Source organism: Dendrobium catenatum, unplaced genomic scaffold, assembly GCF_001605985.2.
Source record: "Dendrobium catenatum unplaced genomic scaffold, ASM160598v2 fragScaff_scaffold_133, whole genome shotgun sequence".
Taxonomy (NCBI): domain Eukaryota; kingdom Viridiplantae; phylum Streptophyta; class Magnoliopsida; order Asparagales; family Orchidaceae; genus Dendrobium; species Dendrobium catenatum.
In genome coordinates this window covers 11,199,264-11,225,337 of record NW_021318595.1, presented here as the reverse complement: position 1 = coordinate 11,225,337, position 26,074 = coordinate 11,199,264, and the positions used below count along the sequence as shown (strand labels likewise).

General features: G+C 39.9%; 1 protein-coding gene across 1 annotated transcript in view; it reads left to right on the top strand.

Annotated features, from left to right (window-relative positions):
• The window catches only part of LOC110111337 (amino acid transporter AVT1A-like), a 41,658-nt gene extending 15,789 nt beyond the window's left edge, over positions 1–25,869 (top strand). The window contains 3 exon segments of the mRNA XM_028699250.1: positions 21,621–21,664; positions 25,133–25,195; positions 25,502–25,869. Of these exon segments, the coding sequence (XP_028555083.1) occupies positions 21,621–21,664; positions 25,133–25,195; positions 25,502–25,594 (200 nt within the window). The 3' untranslated portion in view covers positions 25,595–25,869.
• Positions 25,870–26,074: the final 205 nt, after the last annotated feature.

Below are 26,074 nucleotides of genomic sequence, written 5' to 3'. Positions count from 1 at the left end.
AAGGTTCGAGTCTTTGTGTATGCGTTGTGTGTGTTAGTTTGCCTTAAATGGCCTAAATGTCCAAAAAAAAAATAGCGGTAGAAATTTTATTTAGGATTTTCAAATATCGATATAAAAGGAGGTAAGGGTTTGAATTTTCAATCGGGATTGGTTCAAAATTGAAGACTTATTTCTGGAATCAAAGAAAGAAGTGTAGGAAGTGTTTTTAAGATTCTGAAACAATTTAGAAAACACTCTAGCTATCCTATGTGTTGGGCTTGAATTTGATTGCAAGGAATTTTTAGTTTGAGCGATCAATTTTATTAGAAAGTCGGGATTCAATTCCCGAAGGGTGAGGTCTTATGGCCTGAGCCAGCCTCGAAACCTAAGTCTAAATTGGGTACTGAAAAGTGACCCGAACCTAGCTAATGCAGTGCAAATCTGGTTGTACCCCGGCCTGGATTGGGGAGCCAGCTAAACCACCTAAACGAATTAAAAATATGTATCCGGTCTTTTAATGTTGAGTGATAGGGACATTATTTATAAAAGTTTAAAGGAATGGGGTCGACATCTAGAGCAAATCCTTGACCCTTTAGACTTATGTTGGGTGTTTGATGCTTAAGCTAATGCAATTAAAGTTTAAGAGATTTTTAAGTTGATATCTAATGCAATGAATGTAAATCGACTCAATTTGATGCTTAAATCAAATATGAAGCAATTTAAAAAAAAACTTAAAAATAGATTTTATCCTAGGGACGCACAGATCCTCTTGGACAGATCTGCACCCTCATAAGCCAGGTGGTCTGCCAAAACCCGCAGGCGGGGAGGTGCCTAGCAAAGAAAAGAAAAGAAAAATGCAACGAATATGCATGCGAACTCCCGGCGGTTCCGGGCTTACTTCTTAAATTCGTTAGAGTTACTATCTGAGCTTAAATGTTTTAATTTTGTTTAAGTAGAAAAATCTTAATGAGTCCTTAAGAGCCTACGATCGGGTTCCAGGCTAAATCAAAATCGACATGCAAGAATCGCCAAAAAACTACAAAAAGCAGGCAATCCTATATCGCAATCAACATTAAATATTAATCAAATCAATTAAATTAATATTCAAATTAAAAGTCCATAGGCAAGTGCCTTTTAATATTACATCTCAGAATTGTAGAAAAGTAAAGTGGCCAGACGCCACTGACAACAACCCGGATTTCTAATCTTAAGACTCAAGTGACTTTGAGAATAGGCCTTCTCGTATCCACTTCTTCGTCCTTCTGCTGCTTCTTGGATTGTCGGGTCCGGATATCCAAATGAAAAGAAACTCCCCATTGGAAGGGGTGTTATCTTTTCTCTTTGGATATTTTAAAATCATCATAATTTGGAGCTTCAAATGGATAAGGACTCTCCCCTAAGGGATGTCCATTCCTCTTTGAATTCCAAATTAGATGTTATCCAATCTCAAATCACTTGAAATTACAACTCAAATCAAATCAAATTTACATTAATCAAAATTGAAAAATCTAGACTCGATCCTGCAGGGTTATCCTAATAATCAGCAGTTATATAAATAATCTCAAGCAGTTAATATATTTGAAATTTAAATGCTCAACAGAGTGCAGTAAATAAATAAACATACATTCAATCAATTCTAAGCTAACAACCAACATGCAGTGAAAGCTCGAAAACCTGTCACACAGCAGAAAAGTAAACACCGGTCTAGCCTAGAACTAGAGTTAGTTGTCCTAGCAAACCATCTAAAGTGTATGAGGTAGGCCGTGTGGTTTGGATATATCCTATGGAGGACAATTTATTAAAGTTGTTTGACGTTCTGATTGGTTGAAAGGCTTAAGGGAAGATTTAAATTTGAGTTTAAGCATTAATGATTTGATATTGATTTTAAGGTTGATTAATGATTTTTGGAGTTTTAAGACAATTTTCAAATTTTAGGAATTTTCTGGATTATTTTAATCATTTAATTAAGGGGTCAAAAGTTGACTTTTTGATTAAGAATGTTTTCTGAAAAATTAATATTTTATTAAAATACTAGACCTTAATACGATCAGTTAGACTGTAAGTACGCTTAAATTGGATTTTTCTACAATTAGTTATGAAGGTTTGAAGTTTTGAACTGATTTTGACATAGGTTTGACCAGTTTGTTGACTTTTTGACTTTAATTGATTTTTAAAGGTTTGAAAATTTTGATAAATACTAGACTTGATTTTGAGTTGAATGCTTTTGAGTTTGGTCAATTTGGAGCTTTCTTGACTTGGTTATGATTTTTCAAAGTTTCATGTATTTATTGAATTTTTAAAATTGTTTAATTAGAAGAGTTTTCTTGATTTTGCTCCAAATGAATTCCAAATTCCTTGAAATCAACTCCAAATGTCAAAGATAACATAGGAAGAGGTTTTTAAGTGTTTGGGAATTTTTTGAAATTTTTAATTATTATTAATTAATTATTTTAATTAAATATTGGTTTTTAATTAAAATTAAACTAAGGTTTGACTTGATGTCTGATTAAGGGGGTTTTAATTTTCATTGATTAAGGACATGATTCTAGTCAGTTAGAGGTCTTGTTTGCATTTTTTGGATTTAAATTTGATTTATTGTAATTTTTGGAAGTTTTAAAGCCTAACTAAAGGGTTAACTTTGACTTGCTTAACTATCTGACCTAATGAACTCCAAATTGGGTGAAACTTTAACCTAGGGTTTATAATGTCACTAGGTTTAGTGTTCTCAAGTTTCACCCCTATTGGGTGTATGTATAATTTCCTAGAATTTTTTCTAAGTTGACTAGACCTTGTCCTTAATTATTATTTCTAGGTGGCACTAGTATTCAATTGGGTCTAAATCTCTGTTCATCTAACCCTTAGACATCTACAAACACACCACAGAAATTAGGAAGCCTAATTCTACTAGTTTGGAGAGTTATGAATTTCCAAAGTTTTGGGTTCAAAATGGACCCAATACTTTGTAAATTCACCCCACAACAATCCACTGGACATCTGGACCTAGAAAAATTACAGATAATGCCTAAGATATCCAAAATTGTTTCACCAAAATTTGAACACCATTTGGCCTCTGGATTAAAAGAAAATTGAGAAAGATGAATTTCAAATAAATCCAAATTTCTCAAAAACCAGTGATAAAAACATGTTTAATTTGATTTCAATAAAAACTAGAGCTCAAGAGCTTTTCAACAAGCCCTAGAACACTAATTTTGGTGAAAAATTGGATTTTCTATGAATTTTAGAAGATCTGGGTCTTTTTTTGAAATTTTTTTTGACCATTTTGACCAGAATGGCGGCGCCCAATAGGAACGCGCCACGTGGCGTGCTGCGACCCACACTTAACCACGTCAGCTAATCCAGCCGCGGGATGTGGCCATTTCTGGGCCGTCCGATCACACTGAAGGTGCGATCGGACGGCTCTGGTTGAAGCAGAGCTAGAGAACTTCAAATGCCCATAACTTTCAAAATATTCAACGAAATTGCATGAAATTTGAACTGTAGCTAGAGGGCAATATGATCTAACAATTCCTGGAGTTTGGAGGCTCCATGTATTGTAGATTTGCTACAGTTTCAAATTGAAATTTAAACTAAAAACGCGAATAACTTACAATCCAACCGTCTGATTTTTGTGTTCTTGGGCTCATTGGAAAGCTGCAGTGATTCTCTACAACTCTTATGAAGACACCAAAAGCTGGATCGCGTTGGCTCGAAAGTTATCTTTGAAACTCTTCTTTCTCTCTCTAGGTTCCTCTCTCTTCACCAATGAGGCTTTGGAGGCTTGAATTCGGTGGGGAAAGGCTTGGAAGTGCTATTGGAAGGTCTGGAGGAGGTTTTTGAGGGCTGGATTCGCTCTGGATCAGAGAGATTGAGTTAAAAATGGCTTAAGGTTGAAATTGGCTTTATCAAGATATTTTGCTCTATTCCCTTATCTCTAGGTTAAATGGATTGTTATGATCAAGTGAGGGAGTGTCTATGATCAAGCCATCTGTCCAAGGAATTGATGGGAGCAGGTGGGAGAGCACATGACAAGGACCTTAGGTGTAAAGGTCTTTTTATCCCCACATGATCAAATGAAAGAGATCCAAGCCATTGGATGTTGATCTAAGGGCTGGGATAGGGTCTAGGAAGGTTCTAGATTCCCCTTGAAATGCTGGATGGGCTTGGGTTAGAGGGGTTCAAATGAATCACTTTGGGTCATAAAGGCCTATTGGGCCTTTAATGGGCCACTAAGCCAAAATTGGTTGACTTGGCCAAAATGACTTGGGTTTGACTCAAAATGAGTTTAGAAATATTCAAGACATTGAATTGAATGAGTTTAAAAGTTTAAAAGCATTGATCCGGTTAAATGGGTTGAAATGACCCATTTGAACTCTTAAGGGCTCATTAGGTCAATCTTGGTTAACTTGGTCAATCAGGTGGGTCCAGGGTATGGAAATGGGTTTAATCAATTTGAAATGATATTTGGAGACCATCGGAGGTGGTCCCGAGGTCTGGGGAGGTCAATTCAGTCAAAATGCCCGTTTTGACCCTTAAGGGCCTGTTTGGTCAACCTAGGTTGACTTGGTCAACCAGGTTGACCCAGGGTCTGGGTTTGGGTTGAACAGGTTTGATTTGATATTTAAAACTTGCTGGAAGTGGTTCTAAGCAATTCGGAGGTCGTTTGGTTTGAAATCAATGTTTGTCCTTAAGGGGTATTTTGATCATTTTGACCCCTAGTCAACTGGGGGTCAAAGTGGGTCAACCAAAATGCAGTTTAATGTTCAATGAGTCATAATTAAGGGTTTGGAAGTGACTAGAGACTCTGGTGAAGGCTCTAGGGTCAAAATTCACCAAGTGGCAAGTCTAGTGGCATAGGCTGTAAATATTTAAAGGTTTTACAGCCTTTAAATTTTGATTTAGATTCTGGGGTTAGAGACCTCTGAATGGGTTCAAATTTGGAGGGTTGCCTCTAGAGACATATCCCATCAGTATGCAACTGACAGACTCTGAATCAGAGATCAATTGACTGGGTTTTGAAGTGTTTGAAAAATCCCTGAAAATGGTCTTTAGGACAGGGCCTTTGGACTTAGGATTTGAGTCTGGATTTTGGATTTGATCTGGATTTTGAGTTTAATTGATTAAGTTTGAGTTATCTAAATCATTTATGATCATTTGGAGGATCATAATTGATTGTATAAGGTTGAAGTTTGATCAGAAACAAGATCAAGGTTTGAACTGGAGATTAAGATCTTGAACTGGACTGGACTCTAGATTTTGATTGAGGTTTGATTTAAATTGAGATCTAAAGTAATCTCAAGGTCTGGATTGATCTAAGGTATAGGCAGCTCCTAAGGCCTAAGAAGATCATAGGGTCTGGATCTAGAAGAATCTTAGGGTCTAGAATAAATCCTAAGATCTGAAGTCTAGAAAAGTCCTAGGGTCTAGAGTAGATCCTAAGGTCTGAAGTCTAGAAGGATCCTAGGACCTAGAATAGATCCTAAGGTCTAGATTTGTTTGAAAGAATCCTGGATACTAGAGTAGATCCTAGGATCTGAAGTCTAGAAGAATTCTAGGATCTAGAATAGGTCCTAGGGTCTGGAATCTAGGAAGATCCTAGAGTTTAGATTGATTTGGAGATTAAATTGATTTAGGGTCAGGATTAATCTGGAGTCAGGATTGATCTAGGGTCAGGATTGGCCCGAGTGACCTCATACAAAAATGAGGTCAACAACTCTCTCTAGCTCTGGATGGGCGCCATTAATACCTTGCCAAGGCTTTTCCTTCCAAACATAATCTCGCTACCGTCAGCTTCTCTTCCTCTGTCAACCATTGACAACAAAGTAACGCTCCACCTTGTAAATCCAGCCATGTTCGTCTTCACCCTCAAAGACGTGCATCTTCAGCCTCCTCACCCGCGGGTCTCCCCCGTTTCCCTGAATCCTCCATAACCTCCCATTCCTCGAAGAGGAGGTGCTCCCCAACTATCACGATCTTCCATCCGACGATTATACCCGAACCCTTTATCGTATTCTCCTCTTCCCCCTTCGAAATCAGCACCCCGACGATGAAATTCTTCCCTTCTCCCGATGAAATCAGCACCCCTCCGGTCATCTCCTCTCTAGAAAGTGGCTCTAGAGGTGGCATGTCGTCCTCTCCTTCAATGATCTCCACTTCCGAATTTCTCCTCCCCCTAAACGGGTTCGGATTCCCTCCTACACCACGGCCTCCGGTGGTCTCTCTTGCTTCCGATGTCGTAGGATTGGTCTTCAACTCTAACAGTTTCTTCAACATCTCTTCCATCACCGTGAATTTTCCCTCTATCCTTTCATTGTTAGAGGCGATTTAATTTTGAAAGTCAAAGAATTTTCCCTCCAAATATGATTTTAGTTGACCGATCTCGCCTTTCAAAACTTCTACCTTCTTCCCAGCCATCTATCGTTCCACGAAACATGAAGATCTCCTTTCAGAAAAAAAAATTTTCCGCTGAAAATTGTGGATTTCAGCCGCCTACGGTCCCAAATTGACGCTCTGATACCAATTTGATAGGAAATACTTGAGTTCGCAAGTAACCCTAAGGTAATACTTGATTTCGCAAGCAATCCTAACCCAAATCGATGATCAAGCAACATAAAAACTGCTGTCCACAGCAAGAAAACAGCACCAACCTGCTGTTTACAATAGGAAAACAGCACAATCCAGGGAAATCTAAGAGAAAAAACTCAAGTAGAGACTTGTAAATAGCAAAGTTACAATTGTTCTTTAATTCGAGAGGAAGAACAACTCTCCAAATCTCCGGCAACGCCAAGAGCCCAATGCAAAAGAACCCTAGATCTCAAATCTCATTCCAATTCAAGATAATACTAATTCCCTCATATTCCCCTAATTAACATCAAAGCTGAATTACAACTTACCTAATTAGCTCTTACATTCAAATCTTTCCCGCCAAAGATTGCATTAAGTCCATCATGGGTCCCATAGGAGTTTCGCCCCAGCTCTCCCTATTTTTTCTTCCGCCGAGCATAGACCTGGACCGGTCCAGCCGGCCCCTCCTTGGCCGGCATGGGAGCAGGCGTAAGAGTGAATAGAAGCAAGGAGAGAGCAAGAGAGAGGAGAAATTTGTATAATTTTTTTTTCAATTTTTATAGTGAATTTCTTGGTCTAGTATGGATCTGTGATTTTTTTCCCCAAATTTTGGTTTTTCCATGTTAAATCCTGGTGCCCTCTTATTTTCGCTGCTTTCTATTTCTTGTTTTGTGTTCGTTGTGTGATTTTCTTTCACCTCTAACAAGTGGTATCAGAGCCGTTCATCAATGCGAGTGATAGTAATGGATGTCGTATATCAGAAGTTTAATTGTTCGAACTTTGTATTTTGGAGGATATAAATTGAGTATTTCCTATATCATAAGTTGTATTTGCTATTGGAACGAATCACTTAGAAACCATATTCTACGACTAAGAGGAATGTGAGTTTCTTGATCGGATTGCACTTGGTTTGATACGACTTTCACTTTCCTCATCTGTTGCATTCAACATTGAAAATGAGAAGACTATAGTCGATCTCATGACCGCATTGACTAAGATGTATGAGAAACCATCTGTCTCAAATAAAGTATTCTTAATGAAGAAGTTATTCATAATGAAGATGTTGGACATAACTCTAATGGCAGAGCACCCGAATAATCTAAATATTGTAATGAGTTAGTTGTGCTCAATTGGAATCAAGTTCGATGATGAGGTGGAGCGTTGTTGCTGTTATCTTCATTGCTAGAAAGCTACAATAGGCTTGTTATTGCTGTTACTCTTTAGGAAGTTTAAAGCTGAACTTTGAGGACATTGTGGGCGAACGGTGAATCTTCAAATTCTGCTCTGAATGTTGAAGCAAGAGGTAGGGGTTTAGAGAAAAATCCAACTAGAGGAAGATCAAAATCCAAAAGAGGAAAATCTACTTCAGGTAAAGGAAATGTTATGTGCTGAAGCTGTGGAAAGAATGGTATTGAAAAAGGACTGTACAGTTCCAAAGAAGACTAGTGGTGGAGATCAAGACAAAAATCATTCTGCAAATGTATTTGCAAAATAGTTTCGATCATATTCTCTGATTTTATCTTTGTAAAAATTTGAATCTTAGGTTATAGATTCAAGTGCTTTATTTCATGCAAGTCCTCATAAGGATACATTCAAATACCATACAGTATATATGGGAGACAACAAGCCTTGCAACATTGTTGGACTTCTATTTTTCAAACTTATATGTCTGTTGGATGTAGGATTCCTTCTAATTCAAAGTACGAAAAACAATTTTTGGGAAAGATATATCCTTATACTGGCATTGGATGTGGATTGTATCTATTTGATGCTCTTTTTATTTATCTTTTTATTCAAATCATTTTATTATTAGTGTTGTTGGGAATTTCTTGAGGAAGAATGATGAGGACATCGTCAGCATTGTCGACGCCGGAGATCGACGGCCACGAGCATGACTTGTATTTTGTCATTTTATGTAGTAGCGTATTTTATTTTGATGTTTTTCCGTTTTTACCCTTATGGGTATTTGGTCGTTAATGTAGCCCGAGGGGCATTTTAGTCTGTTGTTTTCCTTTGTCATTGTGAGGCCTATTTATATGGCCATTCTCTTGTAATAATGGAGTTTTTGATGAAATGAAATATTTTGTGTTCTCTTTGTGAGTTCCCCCCCAAGATCTCTTAGTGAGTTCGCCGGAGATCTCTTAGTGAGTTCGCCGGAGGAGACTAGATCTCTTTGTGAGTTATAGTTTCAAACCTTCTTATCTCGTGGAAATTCAAATCAAATATAATTGAGGCCACTCCCGCCGATCCTCCCTGCATGGTCCAGGCCGTGGAATTGCAAGCCTTAAAGCCTAATTAATTGCCTACTTAATTGCCATATTATGGCTGGTAATTAACCTTACCTGATTCTGTTTGAAATTCAAATCCCTCTCCTCTCTTTCAACTTAATTTTGGAAAGTTACCTAATTTAAATTAATTCTGAAGTAGCAGATTTCAGAATTAATTGTGGATTAGCTACTGCACGCGTGGACCCCACATCAAATTTCCAAATTTCCCTGCTGCTTGGCTGGCCATCCTTGCCCGTGAACTCCACTTTAATTACATTAATTGTTTCCTATTACATCTCTAATCCCTCATTAGCTATTGGCACCCTTTTGAAAACTAATTTGATTTTCAAATTAGTCTTCCCAAATCCCCCACGTCTCCCGCCCAAGCTTTTCCTCCCACAACAGTTGGCCGGCACTTCAGAAATCTGAAATTTAACTTCAGAAATCTGAAATTGCTTTGGGTTTTTCTTCCTACCCGAGCTCTTCCCATCTGGACTTGACTTGTTTGTCTCTAACCAAGTCCCTCCTCTTCCAACGTCAGCTAGCTGACATTATTTCAAAGTGACATCACACCATACAAGTTTTATGCCATTACAAATGCCATACAGTGAATTGGAGAGGCTTCCTTGCACCCAATCCGCACCCGAGAAGCCCCAACCGCTGCCCAGAAGTCCATACTTCGGCCACCTAGCCAAGAACGACGATCATAGGCTCCTTCTTCCTCGAAGTGACCTCGGTTCTAATGTGGAGACTCTTCTTCCGCTAAAGCCTAGATTAGTTGAGCGTACGGGCTCCAAAGGTGAAAGTTCTTATTATTAAATTGTGGATTTTTGTTCACCGTCGTAGTTTTACAATTTGAACTTTGCGTTTTCTTAAATTGTTTAGTTTCCAGATTTTGCTCTTCCTTGCCTAAGCAAGTTAAAACCGAGAATTCTAATGATCACTCTTTTATTATAAACGATAATTTTATTTTGGGTTATTAAGTTTCAATTGCTCTCTATAATTTCTTAAAGTAACTCCATCGCATGTACGTTTCACATCAAAGAAAGCTCTTCTTGAATGTGAGAGGCATAGGGAAGGGAGAGAGAGAAGCTCCACTTGGAGTGTAAAAGCCTATTACAACCTCTCTACATATATATAGAGACTTATTCAGATAAAATAAACCTAGGAATCAATTATCCTAAAACTGGACCAATTCCTAACAATCTCCGCCATGGTTTAGATTTTACCAAAAAAAAAAAATCATCTTGCTCTTGCCACAATCCTCCTCAATCAGCTTATCGAGACTTAGCCAGACATCGTCCATCCGCTCTGACAAATTCGATGCTAAGAGCCCAAGCCTAAGATCTGTCTCCTTTAGATTCAACCCGATCTTCTCTTCCCCCTGCATCTCCACCAAAACCCCTGCGTCCAATCCACAACACTCGTATCCTGCGCAGCGGCTGCTCGCCACTTCCGTGCGTGCGACCGCTCTAGCCCGCACAACAAACTCATGTCCATCCTGCACCCACGTTTGCTCGAGCCACATGCCACTCCTCTTCTCCACACGAGTTTGCATGCTGTGTCCCCCTCCTTACTTCCGCATGAATGAGAAACCGAAGTTGCACCTCCTGATCGCGACTCCCGCATGAACCACAAGCTGCCAGTTTGACTCCCGCTCTGCCTACTTCAAGCGGCTTGCCTCCGCGTGCATGTAAGGCATTCCATGCCACGACTCCCGCTCTTCCTGCTTCAAGTCGCACCTCTGTGTGCACGTCTTTGATCGCACCTAGCACGTGCAAATCCGCTTTCCAGCAAGGTCCGGTCACGAACCCAAACCTGCCGTCTGAGCCACTTGGTCAGTTGTCTCTCTTTCTTAGACAAGAACCTTCCTCTACCTCCCCGTGATAGCCTCCACCATACTTTGATACTAGTTTGTTGGGAGTTTCTTGTGGAGGAAATCTCTTCTTGAATGTGAGAGGTAGAGGGAAGGAGGAGAGAGAGATCAGAGCTAATCTTTATTTCTTGGCTTGGAGTGTAAAAGCATATTACAACCTTTATATATATATATATATATATATATATATATATATATGTTGACCTGCTGTATCCAGCAGGAGCTCACTGTGGAAGGTAACTTTCTCCCTTTCAAGCACTTGCTCGGCCAAATCCCATAAATCCACCGAACTGAGGGATCTAGTAAATTCGGGATTTAAGCTGTAAATCCTTAAATCTGGGATTTACCCATCTTTGGAATTTAACGCGCGCACCAAAATCCTTTGGCTGGATTTAGCATAAACTCCCGCTGTAAATCCGATACTTGTCGCATGCTACTTCGGCCAAATCCCCTAACCCCGCCGGACCGAGGAGTTAAAAAAAAACAGAAAAAAAAGTTATATTGTAATTATTTTAATTAATTTTAATTAATTATGGTTATTATTTTTAATTAATTATATTTAGATTTAATTAAATTATTATAATTAATTTTAATTAGAATTAACTTTAATTAATTATAATTCATAAAATTAGTTATCACTAATTAATTTTAATTAATTATAATTTATTAAAAGTTAATTAATATTAAATAATTATAATTAATTATAGATTAATTATAATTAAAGATATTAATTAATTTTAATAAACTTTAATGAATTATAATTAATTAAAAATGATTTATTAATTAATTATAATTAATTAATTCAAAAAAAAGGAAAAAGAAAGAAATGCTTGCTCTTCCTCTGCCTCGATCCTCGAGCCGACAGTTGCCGACCACTCTTCCCCGCCGGTCTTCAAGGTATAAATTTCTAACTCAAATCCCGCTTTCAATGCGCTTGACGAGCCGGTGGACCCCCTATACACGCTTTTGTAGCACGGTGGGGGAGGGGGGGAATCCAGTGCGACATGTGCGATGAGGCGGGTAAACCCTAGACACGCTCTTGTAGCGTCGTGGGGACGGTCCTCGACCTCGACATCGGTGCCAACGACTGCTATGCAAGGTATAATCTCCCAAATCCCATTTTCGACGTTTATAGCGGATTGGAGAATCACATATATGCGCTCTTGTAGCACGGTAGGAGGGAGCCCGGTGCGACGCATATGGTGAGGTAGGTAAGCCCTATACACGCTCTTGTAGCATGGTGGGGAGAGCCACTGGTGTTTTGGTATGGGTACTGTTGAAGGCCCCATACACGCTCTTGTAGCGTGGTGGGATGAAAAGATGTACGACCGCAGTGTCTAAGGACACCTATCATACACTCTCGAGTAGCATGGTGGGAAGGCCCAGCTCCCTTACATTTCCCCCAAACGGGGGATATGCCGGGGTGCTGCCAAAATTTTTACTGAAATGCACAAGACTTGAACAATTTGAAGACATCATTTGAGCAGCAATACGAAGGACAACAGATGACCCGTACTTGAACTGAAAGCATAGAACTTGAACTCAAACGAACAGTGTACTTGAGGACTTGTACTTGAACACAAATCAAAATGAATTCAATTCAAACTTGAACAAAATACAATTTGGAATTCAACATAATACAAGGATCTAACTCGGACTTAAAAGAACTCAAACATAAACTCAAATGAATTAAATAAGGTTACTTAATCTTGCATTCTGAACTCAAGCTAGAGCAAGATGTGGATAACAAGAAGCTTGAACTTGAAAGTGATACAAGGAAACTTGAACCATTTGGACTCAAACTCATATGAATAGAGGATTCATATTGAAGCTTCACCGGACTTGGACTTGGACATGGACAAGATTTGTGGATTAGAACTGAGCGTTAAATGAACTAAATTATACTCAAATTGATCATAAAATAAATTCGGGTGCATCGTACCTGCAAGAATGAAATGCATGGGCGTCCCTCCCATATGCACCATTGGAATCTCCAACACAAGTCTCAATGCTTGTAGATTGAGATGGTAACGCCGATATTCAGTGGCGGGGGACCGTCCCTTATAAACAAGTACAATCAGCAAAACCCACCTGAGATTGGTGAAAGGTGGATGTGATGCAAGGACAATGGTTCTCCTATAAATATTTCCAAGAGGTTGTAGTAGATACAACAGTCCCCTCAAAGTCAATGCACTATACTTATAAGAAGCAACAGATGGTTGTAAGGTGTACGAGTCCTACCCATACGTAGCAATCAAAGATCTGTCCCTACAAGTAAATACAATCAGTAAACCCACCTGAGATTGGTGAAAGGTGGACATGATGTAGGCGACAATGATTCTTCTACAAATACTTCCAGGAGGTCTTAGTGGATACAATGGGTCCATGCAAACAAACACAAGTCACTTGTGGATAACAACAGTGGATATATCGTAGGCACAACGAACCACTGTGTGTACAAGTACATATGTCACCTACGACGAAGGTGACTAAAATGCTGCTAAGTACATCGGGTACAAGGGCAACCCGATGTATGAAACAGGACACCCCCTGGCAGAATGGAAGAGATGTTTGAGCAAATTCGAACTAAACTTCCTGGTGTTCCAAAATTTCTTCTTAATCCTATACTCAGGAAGAAAATAATATTCGCATTTATAAATATCATAGACAACAAGTCTACTACACTAAGGATCTTGAAATGAGATATTTTCAAGGCAAAGAAGCGGACTTCAAAGTCCAGAAGAAACCCTCCCTGGTGAACGAGAAAGGGGAGTCAACCTCAAAATGATGAGGTGCCTTTTGACATCAAGATCATATTGCCACCGGATCTGCAACACTTATACAAGCAGACAGAAGGCGTCTATAATCTACAACGCACCGCCACGGGATTTGCTTGCAAGCGGACAGAAGGCGTCTAGAAATGATTTCAAAGTACCCCCGCACGTGCACTGTAATTTGTATACACATAGGTACACAAAAGGGGTAAATATAATCAAATACCCGCATGGGCCCCGACGAGCGTATTATTGGTACACACATGATGTCTAGGGATGCTGTGCGGGTCAATAAGTGAATTGAAGTTCGAACCCGATTCTTATATACGAATCAATAGAAGTCGACAGGGTTCGACCCTTCAAACAAATACACGGTTGTGGTGACCGGTGTATTTGTTTTAATGCATTCATTTAAGCCTTCAAAGCCTAAAATCAATAGAATTCACTAACAAAGGCCTGAAGCCTATGAAACCCAACCCCTATCAGCAAGTTGATAGAGTCGACAAGGTTTAAACAATAAATGGACATGACCTAAGTCACCCTGATGATGGCCGCGTTAAATGCTATCTCAATCGGAGGGGTTCACAAGTATTTCAAATATCTTCAAAAATGCCATCCCTAATGTCCCTAAAATCCCAAAATCGTTCAATCCCAAAAATATTTAAAATTGAAATCTAACCATAAACCACTCAAAGCAAACTTCATCCACCTTTCGCAACAGTTTGTCAGGGTGGACAAATTCAAATATAACTTTAGCTCACTTAGAGTCAAATGCCTAGTAAAAAATATCACAAAGATCCATTCTCAAACAATCTTCTGCCAGTAAAGACGTGGTACGTGTCCTCTAACCGATGGTTTTGCCGCCAAATGGCACCGCAGGATAAAAAGTTATGACCCGGGGCCTTCTGAACCGAATGGTTTTGCCGCCAAATGGCACCACGAAATACCGGTTATGGCCAGAGCCAATACGCTCCTTATTGGCATCAAATCCTTGAGATATGAATCAATAGGATATGATCGATAGGGCACAAAGCCTTTTGTTAGCTAAGGTGGATTCAAATTTGTCTCCTTAAACAAACATCCATCCTAGGTCTACAAGGTACCCTTGGTCGAAGCAACCCATGGCTATCGACAAGGATCCTTTTGTCAGGTTGGGTCGACTACCTCCTATGACTAAGTAGAGCAGGGACCACGATGGCCTGGGACAACGGAACCATGGGATCTTGATCGGGTCCATCATCCATTCCCTACCATCCGCTTTAAGTGCAAGATAGTGCAATTTTTATTTTAAATATCAAAATTCCAAGTCTCCAAACTTTCCAAATCCCTATGCTCATCACCGCTACTATATGTCAGATAACACATATTCTCTACGTATCTAATTGACGACTAGCCTTAATCGAAAGTTCTCTCTCGTGATCGGGAGGTGCAATTGACTATAGAAAACCAGAACTCAGATCATAAAGTCCTCGCAAAATGAGGGCGAAATCTCTGGGTAGTGTCTTATCTACAAACTCATCTGCCTTCCAAAATTTACCCCAGAACTTATTCTGTTAAAACTCCCTCGCCGAAAAAAAAAAAGAAAAGCAAAATCATGCGGGCAGAGGCTGGGGCCGAATTTTTGGAGCCCACAATATATAGACTTATTAAGAAAAAATGAATCTATGAATCAACTATCTTAAAACTAGACCAATTCCTAATAGGTGTTGCAAGAGTTCTAATTCGCTACAACTAGATTTTTTTAATTGTGTTGAAACTTTTTTAATTGCTTAGGTGTTTTTTGTGGCTAGAATTTTTTGTTAATTTCTTTATGTTAATCGATCATTGCATTATCATCATGTTTTAGCTTACATGTATTTTCGAGTTTATACTTAATGAAAGTAATTTTTTGTGAATTAATAAGCTTGGATCTTTGAATTCTTATTTGTTTTATGTGAATTACATTCGTTGCATTATTCTACTAAAATTAGAAACCCTACACTCGTGAGGCATTCTGTGTCACTAGTGCTTCTATAGCTTTTGCATGAATGCCAAATTTTGAGCCTTAATATCCTAAGGGCAAGTCTGCTCTATTAACAACAACCAAACTATAAGAATCCTGCTTGGCAGGGTTTCTATCATCATAAAGAATATGCAAGATTGATAGCTCCATTATGGTTTCTTAAACCTCATTGCTATAATCATATAGATTTCCTTGCATGATATGAGCTGGCAAAATTCGATTCATGCGCCATGAACTGGGGAAGTGTTGAATGTAGGTGCTATGGGAGTAGAGTTATAGTGTTGGTAATTCTTGCAGCAAGGTATCAGTATTATGAGATAATACAATATTAAAGGCTGCAAGCATGTTATGTTATGTGGGAATAGATTTATATTGTGAATTATTGTAGCAATGTATGATGCAGTGGAGACACCCGAGAAGAACCTAAAAGGGAAGAAACTAATAGAACAGTAAACGTTTAGCTGAAAAGAGCTTCTATTGTGTATTCTATCTCCTCCTTTTGGTTGTAATAACATATATGTGCCAAACCCCCTGGGGTATGATGGCTGCTAATAAAAGGAAAACAAACTTTAGTAAAAGGATAGTACTTGTCTAACTGAAAAAGGTAAATAGCAGGAATACTAGAAATAAGGAGTAGTGGTAATGGCGCTGGCTGGTATGCGCACATGGCACACTAGACTAGATGGCCACATCAATCCTCCCCCGCCTTCGAGAAGCTCGACTCCGACGAGATATCGATGAGCTGATCACCATCAGGCGGATGGTAGCTGTAAATGTCGGCGACATTGAAGGTCGACGACGTCTGAATGTGAGGAGGGAGGTCGATCACATAAGTGTTATCATTGATTTTATGTTTGATTGGGAATGGTCCGACCTTCCGGGGGCTGAGTTTGGAGTACACTCCTTGCGGGTACCGCTCTCGTCGCATTCTCAACATCACCAAGTCTCCGGTGTTGAACACCTTGTGTCTCCTGTGTAAATCAGCATCTTGCTTATACTTGCCGTCTTCTTCAGCTGCTCCTTGACCGCATGAATAGTCTCTTGAGCTTGGGTAATTGTCTTTTGTACTGATGATCTGCTGCCTTAGGGAGGATGGTGAGATCTACCGAGTGATTTGTCTGTTTAGTATACACTATTTGAAAAGGGTTGCACCCTGTTGAACGGTTGTACATCTAATTATATGCAAATTCAGCATGACTAAGGAGCTCTTCCCACCTTTTTGGATTATCTTGAACAAGGCAACGTAACATGTTACCTAAGGTCCGGTTAACCACCTCAGTTTGGCCGTCTGCTTGAGGATGGTATACTGAGCTCAACTTGAGATCAGTGTTCAATCCTTTCCATAGTTCCCTCCAAAAATGACTAACAAATTTCAAATCACGGTCGGAGGTCAAGCTGCGAGGTAGCCCATGTAGCCGAATGATCTCTTTGAAGAAGAGTTGGGCAATGTTAACGGCATCAAATGTTTTTTTACAAGGGATGAAGTGCGCCATTTTGAAGAATCGATCTACAACGACCATGATGGAATCGGATCCTCGCTTCGTGTGTGGTAACCCCAATACAAAATCAAGTGTGAGATCCTCCCAAATAGAGTCAGGAACCGAAAGAGGTAGGTACAGGCCGGTATTTTGCGCGGTGCCTTTGAACCTTTTGGCAGTGCCTTTGAACCTTTGGCAAATAGTGCATTTTTCTATAAACCTTCAACATCTCTGCGCAAATGGGGCCAGTAAAAACGAGATTGCAGCAATTCCAGCGTCTTATCTCTTCCTGTTTGAGCGGACAATCCTCCGCATTGTAGTTCCTTGATTAGTTGCGGCCTCCACGATGAATCGGGCACACATAGGCTATTGCCTTTAAATAAAAATCCCTTGTGAAGTGTGAAATCCTGTTGAGGCTGCCCAGCTTTACAGGCACCCCAAATCCTAGCAAAATCCTTGTCCTCCTCGTACAGATCTTGCAACAACTGTAATCATGTGATGTTCGTTTGGAGGTGCGTCAACAGGGCTGAATGCCTACTCAGTGCATCAGCCACTCGGTTAGCTCGACCTGCCTTGTGCTTAATCACGAAAGTGAATAGTTGGAAAAAATAATCCAACGGGCATGCATTCTATTAACATTCTTTTGGTTGTTGATGTACTGAAGTGCTTGATTGTCGCTGCATAAGACAAAATCCCTATGGAGTAAGTAGTGCTCCCACTATTTGAGAGCTTTCACGACCACGTACAATTCTTGCTCGTATGCCAACCACTTATGTCGAGTGTCGCTGAGCTTTTTACTGAAGTATTCGACAGGTCTTCCATCTTGGGACAGGATAGCTCCAATGCCGACGGCAGACGCGTCGGTGTCCACCTGAAATGGCTTATCAAAATCGGGGAAGGCTAGCACAGGTGTAGAGCTAAGTGCCTTTTTTATTTGTTCAAAACTCCTCTATTGTGACGCGGTCCATGAAAATGCTGATGCCTTCAGGAAATTAGTGATAAGGGCCATTATAACACTAAAGCCTTTGATGAACCGCCTGTAGTAATTGGCCAACCCGTGGAAGCTTCGCACGTCCGTCAAAAAACGTGGTATCGGCCGATCCTGGATGGCAGAGACTTTCTGTGGATCTGTCTTGATTCCCGCCGGCGTGAGGACAAAGCCCAAGAACTTAGCGTTGGTGACTCCCAATTCGCACTTGGATACATTGAGGAACAGCTGGTTACTGCATAATGTTCCCAAAATGGATCTTAGATGTTCCAGGTGATCCTCTAAAGTAGAGCTGAACACCAAAATATCGTCAAAATACACAATGCAGAATTTATCTAAATATGGTTTAAGAATGTCATGCATTAGTCACATAAATGTAGAGGGAGCGTTACACAGCCCGAAGGGCATAACCTTCCATTCGAACAGCCCATCCACCATCTTGAATGCGGTCTTCCACTCGTCTCCGGGTCGAATTCGGATTTGATGGTAGCCGCTCCTCAAATCCAGCTCGGAGAAGATGGCCGATCCAGCTAACTTGTCCAGGAGATCGTTAATCCTGGGAATGGGGAACCGGTATTTCACAGTGATCCGGTTAATAGCCCTACTGTCGATGCACATATGCCACTGCCCATCTTTTTTTGGAACTATCAATGCCGGAACAGCGCATGGACTTAAACTGGGTTGTATAAAGCATTTTTGTAACAGTTCTTGTACAATCTCCCTTAAAATCGTGTGCTCCCGCGGACTCATACGATAGTGAGGGAGGTTAGGCAGACTAGCATCGGGTATGAATTCAATTTGGTGCTGGAGATTCCGCATGGGAGCAAGTGACGAGGGCAGTTCCGGGGCGGTGATATCACTGAATTCGTTGATCAGCTGCTGCACTTCTGGAGATGGGGTTGGAATGTCTTGTCCCGATGAATCATCAGCAATTAAAGCTATCATCAGATGGCTTACTTCCTTAAGTTGGAGTAAGGTATGTCCAGATACAATACGAGCCAAGGTAAGGTTGTTAACATCAGCCTTGTTCTGGATTTGAGGGGTGGGAATGAATTTGATCTTTCTCCCTTTCCATTCAATAGTATAAGTATTGGATCTACCATCATGAATCGCTCCGCTATCGTACTGCCAAGGGCGTACAAGAATCAGGTGGCACACATCCATATCTATGACATCGCAAGTCACTTGGCACAAATAACTCTTGCCGATGGTAAACGTGACCTTGCAGAATTCCGAGATAGGGAAATCCACACCTTTCTTTACCCAACTAATTTTGAACGGGTGAGGATTTTTGTAAGTTTTTATCTGCAAAGCTTGGACGACTGCCTTAGAAATAATGTTTTCAGTGCAGCCACTGTCGATCACGACATCGCAAACCTTGCCATTAATGGTACACTTGGTACGAAATAAGCTATTTCTTTTAGTTTCAACTGGTTTGCGCGGGGCTAAGAGCAGCTTTTCTAATACACCAAGAATCGGTTCTCCTCATCTGCTACCAATTCTTCAATGGGTTCTTCCATCTCCTCTCCAAATCCGGACTGATATGCTTCTTCCTCACCCTCCATGAGCTGCACCTGGTGCCGGTTGGGACATTCATTGGACTTATGTCCAGGTTGAAGACATCTAAAGCATTTGATAGCAACAGGCTTGGCATAGGGATTATCTCGACCCTGCACCCTTGGTCGGGCGACTGCTTTCAGGTCTGCAGAGGCATTGTTCACCGGTGCTTGTGACGACCCGGGAGCCTTGGATTGCTGTGTTGCTGCTTTGGAGAGAATTGGGTTGCCTTCCTGTAATGATTTTCGGGGAAACGGTTGGCGGTGCGGTCTTTGAATTTGTGCTTCCGCTTTGAGGGCAAAGTTCACCGCCTGGGATACATACCATACCAAATTGAGCTCTAGCTTATCTTGAAGTAAATCTTTCAACCCGCCGATGTAACGAGCCACCAATTGATTTTTGGATTCGGTCAGATTGTTGCGAGCGCAGAGTCGATAGAATTCCTCGGTATATTCACTAACAGTTCGTTTCCCTTGTCTACACTGTTGATACTGGATGTACAATAACTGTTCAAAATCAGTGGGTAGGAAGTGCCGACGCATCAACTGTTTCATGCGATTCCAGCTATGGATGGAGCCTCGTCCTTCCCTTTGTCTCGTCTGACATAACTGCATCCACCAGGCATTCCCGCCCTTGAGACGAGAAGCTACATATTTAACATGCTTATTCGGACTAATCTCCATATAATCGAAAAAGTTTTCTACTGCACCTTCCCATTCAAAATAATCTTCGATATGAAGACGGCCGTCGAAAGAGGGAATATCCAATTTGAGTCGGATACTCTCGGGTTCACGCCGATGCTGCATTTGACGCCTCATTCGATTAAATGCTGGACGCCGGTTGTAGTCCTCTGTGTCAGATTGCTCTAGCTCCGGATGTTCTTCTTCGTATGAATCCGAAAACTCGGGAGGAAGGATAGGCGCCTGTCTTTGCACCGGATTGATATGCCCTGTTAACCTGGGGCCCGGTATGGTTGCCGGAACCGCCGGACGTGCTACTGGATTGGTAGCGGTCCCAATCTGCCGCAACTCGTCTCGCATTTCACCTACAAAACGAGTAAAAACATTCATAAGCTCATCCAATTGCTTGGATGTATGCTGTTGCGCCTCCCACAACGCCTCCAAACTCCGATCGCCGTTGAGTCTGGGCTGGTTGCTTCCTTCGGCCATGTCCACGGTAAGCTAGCTCTGATACCAGAACTGATGCAGTGGAGACACCCGAGAAGAACTTGAAAGGGAAGAAACTAATAGAACAGCAAACGTTTAGCTGAAAAGAGCTTCTATTGTGTATTCTATCTCCTCCTTTTGGTTGTAATAACATATATGTGCCAAACCCCCTGGGGTATGATGGCTGCTAATAAAAAGAAAACAAACTTTAGTAAAAGGATAGTACTTGTCTAACTGAAAAAGGTAAATAGCATGAATACTAGAAATAAGGAGTAGTGGTAATGGCGCTGGCCGGTATGCGCACATGGCACACTAGACTAGATGGCCACATCAATGTATCAGCATTATGAGATGGTACAGTACAAGATTCACAAATGCTAGGAGAGCATGTTATGTTGCAGGGGGAGCAGTTCTTAACTGATGATGTTGGTCAAGTTTATTGACTAAATTAGACTGAACTATTTTTATTAACTATTTTGTTATTTGTGAACTATCCTGATTAATTGATTCTTATATGTTCACGATTATTGACCAAGGTTTCAGTGTAGTAGATTCAAGTACTTTGCATGGATCATTCTTCTTCTGGTGGTAGCTTTGTTTTTGAATCATTTTTGGTACCTCAGCATATCAGAGATTTGAAGCGCCTGGCTATGTCCTTCAAAAGTGTTAATACGGGCTTGTGCGTTGAATTTATTTTTATGCATTTATCAGAAAAAAAAAACCAAAAAGTATAGCATTTTCTAGGATCAACATCATTTTGGAATTAGTTGGCGTCTTTAATCATTGGTTGCAACTTGTCTTATTGTCTAAGTCGCTAAGTTCCAATCACACAGATTGTTTTTCCTGGTCAGGACTTTGCATGGCGCAGTGGTGCTTATTTCATCTTGAATGCCTTTTATTATCAATCACTGTCAACCTAAAAGTTTATTGTGATTAACTCAATTAAAGTCCGTTCCATATTTTTTTGTGCAGGCCTTGTGATGTCCCTGATTGGCTCGCTATTCAGTATAGTAGTGGTATGTTCTTTTTCTTGCTTTCAGCAGTTAATCATACATTGATAGAAACTCTAAGCATAATCTATATGGTTATATGTTTGATTTACTAAAAAATGAGATATATGGTTGATTTCATAACTTAGAAATGCTAATATCAGGATTTTCAAAAAATTCCAAGGGATACAAAATAAGATATTCTGTTGATTTCATAGCTTAAAAATGCCAATATCTGGACTTCCAGCCACATAGAGCAAAAACAGAGACCACAATGAAGCAGGCATGCGTTAGTGCACCTCTTGTAATGCGTCTCCTCACATCAAAACAGGCTGCATAGCAGAATCTGTCCGGTAAAGCTACGCCATTTTGTAGGTTTAGAATAATAAAAAAGTTGACTTGAAAAAAAAAGAAAATTTCCCTTAAAAAACAGAACAAAGGAAATGCAACCAATAACAGTGTAATAGGAGAAATGATAACGTATCATATCAGAATAACGATCAACTCAAAATTATATGATGTAATTCTTGGAGGTTCTTCAATAAAGGTAGTTATATTTGTCGTCTGTGTCATCCTCGCCATCATAACTCCTTCATGATGAGCAACATATATGGCTTGAATAATGTTATTCTTTTTAATCAACATATCCTGGCTCTTTCTTTCAGGTTTTCTTGAAGAAGACCTTACCTTCGTGACCCAACAACGACAAAATTAAAATAAAAACTCACAGTAGTTAAAAACAAAATCCCAATAATTGTAAATGATGTAGAACTAAATGCGATGGTAAGTATGCAATGTTTGAAATTACACGCCTTTAAATTAGAACAGCAATAATTAAGTTAACTTTTAGCGATTTTAAACAAATCTTGAGAACAAGCAAGATGTGAATTAAGCTTAGGCCAAATTACACGATAAGAGTTAGAATCATGAATAATCAATTCCAATCAAGCTTAGCATAGCATGGGGGATTTTCAAAAGAAATCCCTAAATTAGCATTTAGATTAGGCACTACTTGGATCCACTCACTCGCAGTCTTGATCCCTAAATTAGCATTTAGATTAGGCACTACTTGGATCCACTCACTCGCAGTCTTGATGTTTGGCTAAGCGGAGATAAGTTGCACAAAGTTTATGATGCCCAATTTTAAAGTGGGAACTTAGAAAGGCAAAGACTTAGAGGAGAATTTCACCTTTATCAGGATTTAGAAATGATTTGTCATTGAGTGGTAGAGAGTTGTTCGTCAATAGCAACGGCGAGGAAGAAGATAATTCTTTCGATGTAGTCTTTAATGGTTCGGTCGACCTCCAAGTTGACGTCGAAGAATGGAGACTTGAGGATGTCAACTTGCCATTGATCGCTGTAAATAAAACCGTGGTTTTGTTCTGGATCAGCCATACATGAAAGGGCAGAAAATTACAAGGTTATAGAACTTCTGGACAGCAATCGGTGACCTTCCGGACGGCAGGACAACAAGGAGAGGTTACAGGAATTTCTGGACAACACTTGATCTGCTACTGGACAGCAAGTTTGGAGACTAAGGGAGGCGTGCAGCAGGATTAGGTTGCTGAAATTACAGGAAAGCAACCTCAGGTTGGGAGGATTTAATTTGGGAGGGAAAAGAATAGAGAAATAAAGGTAGGATTTGGTAGGGGAGGGGAAAGGGATTTAATTTCAAGTTTGAATTTGAAAAGCCATTTCATGTTGCCGATGCTCTCAGCCGACGACTTGCTCTCCTCACTCAATTGCAAACGGAAATGTCTGGATTGGAGTGCTTAAGGGAGCTTTATGCAACGGATGATTACTTCGGATCCATTTGGGAGGCTTGCCATCAGAACTCTGCTGCTTCGGAAATTGCCATAAGACATGGGTATCTATTTAAACACAATTTATTGTGTATCCTATACTCATGGTAGCCACAATTGATCAAGGAAGCTCATTGCGGCGGACTGTCCGCACACAATGACCGAAATAAAACTTACACACAACTACATCCAAATTTTTTTGGCCACATTTAAGAAGAGATTTCATGGGGTTCGTGGAACGTTACCCAGTGCGCCAAGCCTACAGGGGTGGCGAACAAAATACTGGGTTATACCTCCCCCTGCCGGTATCGGACACCATATGGGAGGATTTGAGTTTGAATTTTGTATCGAGCCTACCTTGCACTAAACACTGAAACAATTCCATTATGGTTGTGGTCGATCAGTTCTCCAAAATGCTCACTTCATTGCATGTAAGAAAACTTTTGATGCACTTAACAATGCACGTTTCTTTTTCAATGGGATTGTCTGCATACATGGAATTCCCGTAATCTTACTTTTAATCGTGATGTTAAGTTCATTAGCCATTTTTGGAGGGAGTTGTGGAAATGATTGCTCACAGAAATTAAACTAAGCTCAGCCTACAACCCTCAAAGCGATGGGCAGACAGAAGTAGTAAATCAAACTCTTGGCAATATGCTCCAATGTTTAGTTCAGGAGTATCCTAAGGTTTGGGACGAACTTCTCGATCAAGCTGAATTTGCTTACAACAGTATGCCAAATTGATCCACAGGAAGAAGCCCATTTAGCATTATCTACACCAATCAGCTGAACCACTGTCAATGTGGTAGTACTGCCCAAGTGCAACAACAAGGCAACTTCAGTATTAGTGGAGTAGTTTTCTTCCATGCTTACAGATGTCCGCAAAAAGCTAATTGAGTCTAACACTACGTACAAACAAGCAGCAGATAAGCACCGCCGTGAGAAACTCTACAGTCCGAGTGACTTAGTCATGGTTTGCCTGAGGCGTGAACGATTTGCTCTTGGAACATATTCTAAATTGAGCCGCTGACGAATCAGTCCCATTCCTACCCTCAGGAAAATCAATGTCAATGCCTACGTTGTTGATTTGCCACTTGAACTTAATACTTCATTTCAATTTTAATGTCGTGGACATCTTCACATACCACCCACCACCCACCAAATGAAGCAAGAACCCACATTTTCTCATCCGAGTCGGATTCTTTAGTTGAGGGGGGGGGGGGTGTTGAATAATGTGGTGCATCATACCCATTTTATATGTTTTATTACTTATTGCTTTTGATTTACTGTTAGGATGTGCTAGTTCCCACTTATTTAGTTTCTATTTACCGTTCTAGAAGACACTTATTTAGCTTTTGCCTTGTATGGCTATTTTCAGCAAGAGAATCTGTCTCTTGATAGTTTATCTTCTTCCCAGGAAGAAGAGCAAGTTAGCTTTTCAATATACTTCCTACAGCTATCTCTGCTATCGGTTTGTTCTTGTGTTTTGTGCTTGTGCTGCCTGCTTCTTCCACAGATTACTACATCACATTTTTATATAGAAACATTATTTTGCAAATATTTCTTAAATGAATACTGCTTTCTCATGTTATAATTATAATCAGCATTTCTTATATGGGATTTTTCTGAATTATAAAATATAAATAATATTGATGAATCAACATGTATCATAATTTCTTAAGGCATTTGGCAGGCGATCATAGCGCCAACCCTATGCTTCTTGAAGTTATCAAAGAACAAAGCCACAAAGTTCCAGGTAAACCTGCCCATTTCCTTTTTAAGGTCTGTGCATAACAAAGAAATCAACAATTCATTCAGTTCTATAGATCAGATCATTAAGGTTTCGTTTGGGACGACTTTCTGACTGCTTCTTAAAAAAAGCTGCTTCAAAAAACACTAAGAAAATCATCCAAAACGAAGCCTAATTCTAAAATAATTGCGGGATAAGCACTTACCCATAATGTATTTAATAATTTTTTGACATTTGGAACTTGAAGTGAATTGAACAGGTGATGCTATGAATTTGTTTAGTTCTTCAATTGATTTCACTGAAAATGTTCAGGTTGCTGTATCCATCGTTATTGTAGCTATTGGGATCATCAGTGCAATTTTGGGGACCTACAGTTCAATACTAAAGATTGTGAAGAGCTATTGACACAGGTTCTGAGGCAAATTTCCAAAATTAAATAAAGCTATACCATTTCTTTTCTTTTTGAATATTTAACGGCTCAAAATATATTGTACTGCAGTACTGAGGTAAAGCAACATAAAAGCTCGAGAGGAGCTCTACTGCTGGGTCATTAATCTTCATGCTTTTTCTTTATATGTTTAGAAAAGCAGCAAATGTGCGCACGGTATTCAAAATTAAATATAGATATACCAAATCTTTTCTTTTTTAATATTTAAAGGGTGGACTATCTTTTGATTATTGACACTTTTGTATTTGTATTTGGCTTATTTTTGATAAATTAAACTAAAATCTATGATTAAGTAGTTAATAAAAAAATATTTTTTTTTTATTAAAATGGGTTGTTGGGTCAGGTTCGATTGCTAGAGGGTCTGGTTTGGGTTCAACTTATTGACCCATTTAATAAACAAGACATGTTCAGGTTAACGGGATTAGGATCGGGCAAAT